The sequence below is a fragment of the Schistosoma haematobium genome, chromosome 2 (assembly GCF_000699445.3).
Source record: "Schistosoma haematobium chromosome 2, whole genome shotgun sequence".
Classification (NCBI taxonomy): Eukaryota; Metazoa; Platyhelminthes; class Trematoda; order Strigeidida; family Schistosomatidae; genus Schistosoma; species Schistosoma haematobium.
Window position 1 is genome coordinate 28,683,181 of NC_067197.1, and position 12,832 is coordinate 28,696,012.

General features: G+C 38.7%; 1 protein-coding gene across 1 annotated transcript; it reads left to right on the forward strand.

Moving 5' to 3' along the window:
- The first annotated feature begins 7,356 nt into the window (after positions 1–7,356).
- On the forward strand, positions 7,357–12,006 carry RAB10_1 (Ras- protein Rab-10). The gene is made up of 4 exons (XM_051214851.1): positions 7,357–7,414; positions 7,458–7,643; positions 7,679–7,930; positions 7,965–12,006. Exons 2-4 carry the CDS (start codon positions 7,461–7,463, stop codon positions 8,145–8,147), a joined length of 618 nt encoding a protein of 205 aa, XP_051068035.1. The 5' UTR covers positions 7,357–7,414; positions 7,458–7,460; the 3' UTR covers positions 8,148–12,006.
- The last annotated feature ends 826 nt before the right edge of the window (positions 12,007–12,832 follow it).

Below are 12,832 nucleotides of genomic sequence, written 5' to 3' on the forward strand. Positions count from 1 at the left end.
GCGGACACAGCCACATGGGGGTGCGATCCGTGTTCAAATGACTCGTGACGGACTGCGCTTCCTGTCACTAATGGCAAAGAGACGAAACACCACTTTATTTATTCTCACAATAAGTGACCGTAGATGTTCTGTTTTCATCAACTGCGGATCCCATCCCACAAACTCAGTCCAGTGCAGCTGCATTAGTAATGAGTAAATGAGAATATAATTTGATTTTCCCTTGATATTGGTGCAGCAACCATACGGATACCATTGACAGTTTCGTGTGTTCAGTTCAGCTTCCTCATGTTAGTTCAGTAGTCGTACGTTCACTATGTTTGAAAAAGACTGTGTAGCAGATGATTGGACTTATACGATGAGAAGCAATACAAACGTTTTTTATAAGTTAATTGATGAGGGCCACTGTTGTTTATCATCTACCATATTTGTTTATGGCTGTGCTGCTGTATCAGGTTCCGTATGCCGTAGGTTCGACTTTGAAATTCACCAGTTACCAGTGCTGTAGATATGGTGACCTTGCTAGCACTTGGGACTGCTATACATTTGGATTAATCACATCAAACGAGTTGATAATCTATTCTTCCTTTACGGTATACAGAAAAATGTGTAAATATACTTCCTGAGTCCGAGACAGGTCAAAAGAACTTTTGATTCGTCTAATCTTCTTGTACTTCCAATCGGCTACACAGGAGTATGCATGCCCTGGTGATTCATTATTAACTTTAAAACAATAAAGCAATTGTATAGTTAGTTTGTTGTGGCTTAATCACTTGATTAGGACAAATAATGTAGCAAACTGAAAAATTCTCAATGGAATCACTCTGATACGACTAGACAGTCTTCGTGGTGTTGTATCTTTTCATATTCAAAAACGTTTTACCTGCACTTGAAAAGCTGTTGATAGCAATTCGTAAAGAAAAACCAGTTCGGTGAGGCGTACCACTTAGAAATATTTCTGATGCTCTAAACTGTATTTTGAAACTGAAAACAAGTTGTATATTTGGTCTAAACTGATGTACATCATGCACTTCGATGGGATTACGAGAATATTTGCACGACGACGAGTTGAAAAGAAACATTCAAGTTCGTGATAATTAAAACTGTAAATTCCTGATATTCTACAAGGTGAAGAAAGTGGATTATGTCTCAATAAGTTATCTCAAGTCTCCTACTGAATGGGCTAGATCCTGCTCAAGTGTCTTGTTACCTTCTCGAGGTAGAATGCTAGATAGATTGGCAATAGTTATCTTCTAGTTACCAAAAATGACATGGACTGATTAGATGCTTGCATCCACTGTGGTGTTGATAAAATATTCGTGTTGAGAACTGTTGGCTTTGCAGCTTCTTTCCCATTGCTAAAAGTAGCCTTGGATGAATTTGACGGCTCCCCTATTCTGGAGAAGTTGGTTTGCCATAGTTCTAACAGAAACCACAAACTTTGGAGTGAACCGGAAGTATTAATTTATCAGTTAGTTAGGCGTGCTTATTGGCCTGATGGTTCTCGTTTCTAACCATTCCAAAATTGTCAGTTGATTGTCTCAAACACTATTCAGAAATTTGGGATGGGCAGGGTAATTTTATGCCTCCAGTGTAACTTGAGTCTTTTATAAGCCAAACGTACAAACTAATTCGTTTTCAACCATTATTACGCCTTTAAGAATACAGGTTGTCTCGTTATTTTGATGAGATATGTGACACTAACGATTACTTCTGACGACTTCGTCAGTAGCCGAGATAACTAAAATTGTCAGTTTCCAGTTTATCCCATTTTTCAGCCGTATGCTTGATTTCAGCTTGCCACGAGGTGCAGCCAGAAAGCGGTGTCCTGGCTTCGGGTTTACTGGCCTCCGGTTTGCTAAGTGGGAAAGTGCGTTGTGATGTTCTAGTGAGTTTATGTCACTGACAGGCAATAAAGCAATAATCAGTATAGTGTTGTGGAGATTGTCGAGTTTTATTCGAGATCATGAAACCGCCGTTGTCAGAACACCATCGAAATTCTGAGAGCACTGGACGGCCGCTTCGTCCTAGTATGTGACGGTGCGCATCCAAGATTCCACTGACAGGACTTGAATCTAGGATTTTTGGTCTTGCGCGCGAACGCTTAACTTCTAAACCAATTAGCCGATATCCGACGGTGGTAATGTCCAACTTCAACCAAGCAATTGTTAGAACGAAAACGTCATATGTGGGCTGATATGACCTTACCTGTGGGTTGTCACGTCCTTTGTAACCCTATATCCCTTGTGAACAGATCATGATTAAATCTACTAACATATGCATGGTAACTTTTGCGATTAGTTCCTTAATTGTGGAAAATGCTCTTCTCTCGATATCACCCGAATTGATGGACTTCGCATTTCCACGAAGTAGGTCGGTTAGAGTATTCGTAATTTACTAGCAATTTGGTATGAACCGTCTGTAGAAGCTTACTAGTCTGTTAAACGTCCGTAGCTGCTTGATTGTGGTCGGTTCTGGGTAATCCAGTATGGCTGCCACTTAGATTTTCAGAGGTTGGATGCACTAAGCATCAATTGTATGTCTGAGGAAATATAAGGGGCGGATTCCGATTTGACATTTCTGAATGTTTACTGTAATGCTGTGCTTTCGTAGTCCTTCAAAGACAAGGTCTAGATGCTGGAGATGAGATTCTTTGTTCTTACTTGCAATCAGGCAGTCACCAACATACTCATGCACGAAGTTGAGACCTCGAAAAAAATCATCAATGAAACTTAGGAAGGTTTGGGTAGCATTTCTTAAACTGGTAGACATGGGCAAAATCTCGTAGAGTCCGGAACGAGTGACGATGGATACTTCGAGAATATCGACAGCAGCCATGGGAGTTCAGTTGTAATCTTTAACCAAGTCGATTTTCGAGAAAAACAGTTGTACCTTTCAAGGTAGTTGTTAAATCGTGGATGTGAGGCAACGGGTTGTCGCATTCAACCGCCAAAAGTCACCATTTGGACATCAATCATTGCTGTCCTTTTTAGGGACCATGTGCAAGGGAGATGCCCATGGGTTGTTTGATGGCCGAATGATTCACAAATCTATCATGTGATGGAAATCGTTTTTAGCCAACCTTAGCTTTTCGAGAGCCAGTCGGCGCCCTTTCAAGAATACAGGTGATTCTGTAGTCGTGATGTGATGTGTAACATTGCTGGTTAAACACGGCAAGTTCAGCTGCGTTTGGTATATCTCAAGGTACTTATCGAGTATATATTGGCAGTATGGATCGATCGTGTATCCTAGTGTGTTTGGGGATAATCTACAACCGGAAAAATACGTTACACAAACAGATAAATTATTATTTCCGTCTACTAACCTCCGTTTGCGCGTGTTGATGAGTAAATTATGATATTGCAGCAGGCTTATACCAATGACTGGCATAGAAACAACTGCAACAATGAAAATCCAGTGGATGAGTTTGTGTAAACTTACGTTAATATAGACGTACCGCTTATCATATGTAACGACCGGTTTCCCGTTTGCCGCCTGTAAGTTCGAAACCGATTCATGCAGTCAGTCACTGGAATTCGCTAGAAGAACGGTAATTTCTGCTCCAGTATTGACGAGGTAGTGTTGGTACCCTATGATCTGAAGTCTTCAACTAACTGCGCCAAAAATGCCTTTCGAGCAAGGCCTACACTGGTAACGTTGAAGTGGACTTTTTGTTAGTTCGGCAGTGAAACTTTGTAGCCGACCTTTAACAGTTTTATTCGACCTTATTTAGAGTATTTAAACATAGCGTTTCCTCCTACACTCCAAAAGGATAAGGATACATCGGAACGTGTCCAACAGCGAGTCACGAAGTCAGTTCTGGAACTCAAATTCAAGACTTGTGAAGAGAGCCCCAAACCATAAAACCTTTGCTCATTAGGGTATAGGCGCCTTGGGGGAGACCTTTAAATGACTTGCAGCATCTTAAACTTCCTGAACATCCCCTTCAATCCCTACTTAAGCTCAGTTTAATCACAAACCTTAGGGATAACACACAGAAACTGGAGACACAACACAGCAGAATAGACTGTAGGCACACCTACTCATTAAGAATAGTCAGACGCTGTTGGTCGAGGTAGTCCAGGCGACTTTTCAGGAGTTCTTCAAGTGAAAACTTATATATTCTTGAATATTAAAGACAGTATCTTGCCATAATTTATCGATGTTTTCTTGCCTTTATCGCTAAATGTACCTAAGTTCTTACATAGTGGCATTGGTGATCCACTGTTACTAGATACGGAAGCCAGTTTAAAGGAAGCTTTTTCTATTCCGTCCAGAACTGTCTAAATGATAAAAAAAACGTGTAAAGGACAGGGCCTACCACCTCGGCAAACCTCATATAGGTGGGCTACCTGTCCATTCACATAAGGTTCATACAGAAAAACAGGACGAAGCTCACGCGTTCCAAATTGAAAGCATAAACTGCCTGTATATGAACGCCGCGAGTCTACCAAACAAACTGGATGAACTACGTGAACTTAGCAACGCTAATAAGGCCCATCTGATAGGAATATCTGAAACCTGGATATCTTCTCAGTTCTCGGACCAAGAGTTAGCATTACCTGGGATGACTTTGTTCCGCAACGACAGAAAAACAGGAATTGGGGGCGGATTAGCCATATACATAAGCTCTTGCTTGGAGGTGCACCAGGTTCACAACCTCGAGTTTAACAATCTTGAGGAATCCATATGGTGCTCTGTAAGATTGTCTAGTACTTCCAGGCGTCTAGTCGGAGTCATTTACAGGAAACCAACTGCCGACACCGAGTACGATAGTCGTATGCTGGAAGGACTATCCCGCTCTATCCGTCTCGGTTTCACACACATCCTGATTCTAGGGGACTTTAATCTCCCTAGAGTCAACTTCGCGGAACACACGTACACTGGAGGCGACAACTCAACTGAAGCTCGGTTCTTCAACCTCATCGATAACTTGGGCTTATATGAAAATGTGAGGTCGGCAACTCGTTGGAGAAACAGTCAGACACCATCGCGCTTAGACTGTGTATTCACTAACGAAGAATTCCTAGTCGACAACCTCTCAATCCTGGCTCCTCTGGGAAAGAGCGATCATGCCGTCATAGCCTTCAGTTTTGTCATCAAAACTAAGCTAAGGTATCCCAACAATAATTTGCGTTGGAATTTTAAACGGCTGAATGTGCCAGCTCTACATGACTATCTACAACAGGTGGTTTGGGATGTTCACCCTCAACTCGATGTGGATGGTCATTGGGACTTCTTACTGCACACGCTCTTATGTGCTATAGACCATTCAGTTCCTCAAACGGTTCCCAAAAGCTGCAAGCCACCTACAGTAATCAAGAACCGTACCCTTCGCCTGCTAAGCCGCAAAAGGCACTGTTGGGCGGAATACAAACGAACTAATAACGATGGAGTGTATAGGCAATATAAACATATCAGGAACATATGCACGAAGGCTATAAGAGAAGACAGGCTTCAGTACCAAACAAAGCTTATGGACAAATTCGCCTCTAACCCTAGAAGCCTATTCAGTTATGCAGCCTCTCTTCGTCAAGCCAAAACAGGAGTTTCTCAACTGCTAGGTCTTAACGGCCCGACCAACAACGATGGCGACGCCGCTAACCTTCTGGCGGCCCATTACTCTCAAACATTTCAACCGGCTGACATCAACTTTATTGACGACAGTCTCATCTCCAACTCCACAGGACTTTCTGAAGTGGACCTAAGCGCTGACTTGGTGTTCCGGAAATTGCAGCACTTAAGACCAAACACTTCTCCTGGCCCGGATACGGTTCATCCTGCCATACTGAGGGAGGCAGCCTCAATCCTGGCAACGCCGCTTAGCGTGAGGTTTTCACACTCGCTTAGCCGAGGCAAATTACCGGAAAATTGGAAGTTGACTCACATCACACCAATTTTCAAAGGTGGTCGACGCAATGAACCTTCAAGTTATCGGCCGGTGGCTCTTCTGTCATTACCTTCAAAACTCATGGAGTCCCTGATATGCGACGGTTTAAATGACTATCTACTGTCCTTAAATTTCTTCTCACCCCAACAGCATGGTTTCAGGAAGGGTTACTCTTGTATAACCAACCTGCTGACTGCGGTGGACAGATGGACAAGCATCCTCGATTGCAAGGGAAAGGTTGATGTCATTTACCTTGATTCCTCAAAAGCTTTTGATAAGGTTAACCACTTGTGTCTTATCAACAAGCTCAAACGACTAGGTATCAAACCACCTCTAATCGATTGGCTTACTTCATACCTAAAAAATCGACACTTTAAGGTTAGGGTTAATTTCACTTTATCTCAGGCTATGGAATGTCCTAGTGGGGTCCCCCAGGGCTCAGTACTAGGGCCTCTTCTCTTCTTGATCTACATAAATGATCTTCCTCAACAGGTAACGTCAGACTTATTACTTTTTGCCGATGACGTGAAACTTTGGAGAGAGATACGCAACCAAGACGATACACAGGCACTTCAGGAGGATCTGACTCGACTTCAAAGTTGGGCAGACGATAACGGACTTACCTTTAACACTTCAACGTGTAAAGTAGTCCATCTGCGACATGTCGCAAACTACAGTTACAACTTAGGAAACTCCTCTCTAGTAGTATCCCAAGTCGAAAAAGATTTAGGAGTCCTGGTGCCCCATGACTTAAAGTCTTACGCTAACTGTGACAAAAATACCTTCCGAGCAAACCTTGCACTGGTAACGTTGAAGCTCATTTTTGGCCAGTTTGACGAAAGAACTTTCCGTATAATCTTTAATAGTTTCGTCCGTCCCCATTTAGAGTACGAAAAAATAGTATTTCCCTCTCACTCCAAAAGGATAAGGACACCCTGGAGCGTATCCAACGGCGAGCCACGAAATCAGTTCGAGGACTCAAACCTAAGCCTTACGAAGAACGACTCCGTTCACTAGACCTTTGCCCACTAGAATATAGGCGTCTTAGATGTGATTTATTAATGGCTTATAGTATTCTTAACACTTCTGGACATCCTCTTAAACACCTACTTAAGCTTAGTTCGAATAATAACCTAAGGGGTAACACCCAGAAACTGGAAACACAACATAGCAAGACGGAATGTAGACACAACTTCTACTCCTTAAGAGTTGTCAAAAGCTGGAATTCGCTGCCGGCCGAGCTAGTCCAAGCGACTTCTCAGGAGTCCTTCAAGAGGCAACTTGACCTATTCTTAAGGACCAAGGACAGCATCACACTATGATTTACCAATTTCTTTTCCTCTTTTATTGTTAACATACCTAGGTTCCTGCCTGGAGGATTTCGTGATCCCCTGCTACTAGACACGGAAGCCTGTTAAGCGAAAGCTTCTTCTATTCCGTCCACAACCATTTGAACCATTTGAATTTGAACCATTTGGACCAGGTGAACATTGGAAGCGGCTTTTTCAACTTCGCTGAGATCTTACTGTGAGTTCGTTGGTTCTTTTATTTTCTCTTTCTAACATGTCAGAATATGGCAAAAAAGTCTTACGACGCACTGTTTAAAATTCTACTCATTGGAGATTCTGGTGTTGGCAAAACTTGCCTACTCGTTCGTTATGTAGAAGAGTCTTTTGTACCAACCTTCATTTCAACAATAGGAATCGATTTTAAGATCAAAACAATTGAGTTAGAAGGAAAGAAAATAAAGCTTCAGGTAAGCCGAATCTTAGGGATACCGATTGAATGAAGATATGGGATACTGCAGGCCAGGAACGCTTTCATACGATTACTTCCTCTTACTATCGTGGTGCTATGGGTATAATGTTGATATACGATATTACCAGTCGCCAAACGTTTGATAACATCCAGACCTGGATGAATAGAACCTTTTCTTTAGCATCAAATGAGGTTGAGAAGTTGCTGATTGCTAATAAGTGTGACATGGCGCATAACCGAGTTGTATCTTATGAAGAGGGTTGGAGAAAAGCAGAGGAATATGGGGTAAAAAGAATCCTTCGCTAATAATTTTCTATAGATTGGTTTTCTGGAAACAAGTGCGAAGTCATCGACAAATGTACACAAGGCCTTCGAGGATTTAACTCGCGCCATCCTCCATAACAGCTCTATACGTAGACATGAGTCATCTACGGTGACCCAGGTCCACCGGTTAGTCGAACCTCCAAATTCCATTTCTGGGACATGCTGTAGTACAGGATAGTCCTTCCAGTGATTATTTTCCTCACCGTTTTCCTTTCAATATTAACTTATAGCAATGCTTATAAATACAATGTTACGATTCATCATAAGATCCATATTTTCGGCCGCCAAAAGACATTCAGAGTTTTAGTTTCTGTCGTAATTTTGGTTTAATCTTTGTGTAGAGGTGCTTCTGTCATATTCTGGATCTACGATTTTGCGTCCGGTTGTGATGATGCACTTGCGCTAGCGTTGAAATTCCTTGTTATACAACACTAAATGTTTTTCCACTTCATATGAAACCCACAAAGCCAATTAGTCACCATTTACTTTTTAAATGTAAATATATTTGGATTCTTATATCTGACTTTTTGTCTGCATAAAACCACTTATCTATGTCTCTCGGCTTCGAGTATATGATTAGTTATTTTGTTTCATTTTGTGTTTCTTGGAATTGTACTAAGATTGCTTTTATTTACTGACTTTCCCGTCCATCATTCCCTACCTTCACAATCCACGTGGTGTATATGTTGATTTTTGGGGGTTGTAAAAGTAATATTAAAAGAATAATTAAAGCCAAGTACTTATATAATCTCACGGTTTATCGTTTCTTATACCGAGTTTAGCATGTCGGTTATATAGGGTTACTGATGTGTACATAATACTACAGAGTTGATGAACTTTAGAATCATATCTAGTGCGAATACACATACTGGTCTTAATTTTCATATCACATCGTTACATCAGTACAAAACTGAAAAGGAAAAAATATGGAATTAAAAGTACTTACGATCCACACTTACCACTTTCTTCTAGTTACGTTTGATGGTGTTGACGAAACCCTAAAAACCTTTTGTATGAAGTTTACTGGCGGAATGCTTGCAGTATGACGATAAGGCGTCTTTTGTCTCTGCTTCGATAACTACCTAGTTTATACCATAAAATTTGAATGTGTGGATTTGAGTTCCAATCTACCTCAGTGTTAAGATTGCATGCACAACTTTTTACTGATTGATGCAGTTCATAATCAGAGATAAAACGCGATAAACTCGGTTGCTTAGTGGATGTGATAAGTCTGTCTAAAGTTAGTTTTAGTTTCGTTTGCTATATTCGTACATAACTCATTGGAGTCACTTTTTTGTATATTGAAACCGGTGGTTGACTGTGTTCTTTAAAAAGTAATCTCTTCGTTTGAAAACATGGTCTTAGGGATTGTAGGTCCAAAAATCGTCTATGAGACTCCTTTCTCACCTTCCACCGTATGTTAAGATTTCTATCTTACATGTTTGGATGATTCTTACAAATCGCCTTCACGGTAACCGGCTTTTTAGCATACTTAGGAAAAGTACTCCTGTATTGGGAGATCATTACTCACTTGATAAGATCATTGAAATTTAGTGTGTCTTACACATCACAGACCTAGTGCTTTCAAAGTAATTTGAATTTATAGTGAAATAATTGTATTTTAACCTTATCCTACTATGTGTGTGTACTGATGCACTCTTATATAAATGTGGAAGAGCTCTGTGCAACCAATTTCAAGGTACTTTTCTGGAGGCTTTTGATAACGGTATCCTTACTATCAGGTAGTCTCTTTGTACTAGTTAGTCTATATTTGCTGTGTTAAACTTATAAATCATAGCTTCCTGATCACCGTGAAGTATGTGGAAAAAATTTTCGACGAGGGATTTGCAGTTCAATCACCTTAACTTGTATTTCGGTTTTGAGCACTAAGCAAAGTTTCATCGAGCTAACACTCGCTAGATCTTGTTCTGGTTTTTAACATTGCTATTTTCTATTCTGGTAATAATGAAGACTAATAATTTTGTGACTTCAAAAGCTAATTGTTTTTAATAATTGAAATGATATTCTAGTTCTACCAAACAGTACATCTACAATTGCAATGTGTGTACCCATGACTTTTCTTTGGTATAAATCCTATCAAATCTCAGTCTTCTAAACTATGGGGAATAAAACTCGGCATTTCCCTCTCAATGTGTATACATCTATCCTCGTTGCTTTGTTTGTTACACCCTTCTTTATATTGTAGGATTTTACCAAACTAGTATTAACGGTGTTCCTGTTCAACCCTTAGACGTCAGTGTTTGTGTGCTCACAAATATGCGGATAGTTAAGTCGTTATCATGCTGAAATAATGGTAGGAATTACAAAGTCGTTCCGACCCAACTGTTGCTGAGGCAGTTTTCTCATTTTTATTGGTACTCATCAGGTAAAATAACTAGAAATAAATAAATACATAAATAAAGTATCTAAATAAAACCACAGGTGACTTTGAATGCAGTATCATAAATAAACACACATAGTAAATTAACTAATCCACTTTAAAATTGCTAATATAGTTACTATTTGGTCTACTAATTAAAATGCCTTAATATTAACTGTAAACTGGAGTAGTTTTGCCACTAATAGAAAATTGCGAAGCCCGCCTCCTGTAACTTGTACTATTACAGCTCTGGTATTTCTTGATGGTTTTATGTTGTTTGATCTCATAACTTAATGAAATGTGGAGATATGGATTTCATTTCCGATCAGGTGACTTTTATCACAAGAGCACCTGAGAGATAACTAAAGGAATTGGATATTTTGCAGGTAAGTTGCTATCTATATCCTACCGTTATATGTATAACTGTTGACTTACGTCTCGGCTTTTATGAAAAGCTTTTCTTAAATGTCAGTGCAAATGTTGGGTTGCTTATATTTGCTCATGCCATTTGAGCTTAGTGGTAAATGATTAAAATCACGTTTAATATTATTTGACTGATTTGTTCACTTGCACGAAAATGTGACCGACCGACTATCATAAAGTTACTAACCCCGTTTCCTACTTACTGACCTATGAAGTCCAACTCTTACGTTGATCAAATTATTAACTGAATAGTGGTTTACATGTTAAAATACTCGGTTTCTAATAAGTAGATCTTAAATTCGGTCCCTACCTCACTTGTGATTAGGTACCCAGTTACTATTACATGAACATGTACTTATTGTTTGAGTTAAACTAGTATGCTTTATTCTAGTTTTGTGTCTAGTTGTTATGGAAATGGGAGATATGTAATCACTCATATATGTTCATAGTATTAAGTGACATAATCACTATGTATTTAATTTTCTAACAAGTTCACTGGTTGGAGTGAAAAATGAATTTTTCCAACGTTCCGTTTAGTAAGTGATTGCTTAAAATTCATATTTCTTGTTGTATTGAAATGTTTTCGTAATAAATAAACAAACATTTATATCATTATTTCTTAGTACTCATAGTGTGGTACTTATTCATTTTTCCACTAACTTTTCATTTGTGATATGCTTTAAAACCAAACACACACTTATAAATCCTTTTGAGTATTAAAATGGTCACGATCGCTTGACACATTCAACATTTAAACTTTTTGATTAATTTCTTGAAATTATTTTTGATGCAGTTATCAGTGATTAGAGATAGTTGAGTTATTCCAAAGCATGAGCTAAATAAAATATCTTGTTTTGTGTGTAGAATGTGTTTCCTTCCAAATAGGTGAAAATAAGAACGTCCGTCACTCGATAAATACAACTTGGCATAAATGTGTATTAGCTAAATTTGCCATGTAAGAACATCGTGGCTGGTGAAAATTAAAAAAGATACCAACCAAGGCAACGGAAACGATGGTAGTTTATGATTTTGAAAATGACTGTGTAGTGAATATAGTTTGAAACGAAGGACTGTATTCATGGAACAAAAAGCATAAAATAATATTCAAACTCGAAATCTAGTGGATTCCAAAGCTTGAATGCATCTGTGCCACCACGATCGATTTTGAGCTATGTCAGTTATAGTCTTCTAATTTTGATCCGGATCACCTCATCCATCCAGACCAAGTAGCTTGCACTTTCCTAATATATTGATCAACAATATATATATATATATATATATATATATATATATATATATATATATATATATATATATATGTTATTCACCATACATAACTAATTGTAGAATCAAAAGATTTGGGTAAGTACAATCACATGCCATTAGCGTAATTAAATGATTATAGAAATCAAATCACGATATGATTCAAAAAACACCTAAATAACATGTATATTATGTGTGTGTACGCATACAGGTATTCGTTTATAGATAAATCTATGCACATTAAAATATGTAGATCTGCACTTACGATGCTTCTAAGTATATATATATATATTTTTTATGTGGGGTCATTTGAAAAAGCGCAAATTTCGACTGATCAGAGTGAGAGTGAAAAGAACTACTTATCGATAACAAGCATAGACTCGAATTTAATAAATTATTATATATAGTTCAAAGAAACTATGAACATAAAAAGGCAAAATTTGCCACGATACCTCATGATTATTCATAAACTATTACGCAGTAATGATAATTTATAAGATACCAAAAACCCACTAAAATGCAATCAATATTTGGAATATTTTACCTAGTTTTTGAAATAGACTGGATAATGAAATATATAAAACTACCACATTGTAATCACCTCACGTGGAATATTTATTTGAAAGAATTTACTTGACAGAAGTAATTATCGATAGACATACTAGATGTTATGTAAGCGAGTATGTTTATTTAATTACTGGAAATAATTTTATTGTAGGCTTATATACTCAGCTCTGAACCATTGTGAGGAAGAGGGCTGATAGTACTACTCAGCTGTTTAAACAAGTAGATGTTGC

Bases quoted from the DNA above. Each gene is read 5' to 3' on its own strand.
- RAB10_1 (XM_051214851.1), top strand. From the start codon at position 7,461: ATGGCAAAAAAGTCTTACGACGCACTGTTTAAAATTCTACTCATTGGA. The intron at 7,644-7,678 runs GTAAGCCGAATC...GATTGAATGAAG, and splicing joins GAAAGAAAATAAAGCTTCAG to ATATGGGATACTGCAGGCCA. The intron at 7,931-7,964 runs GTAAAAAGAATC...AATTTTCTATAG, and splicing joins GAAAAGCAGAGGAATATGGG to ATTGGTTTTCTGGAAACAAG.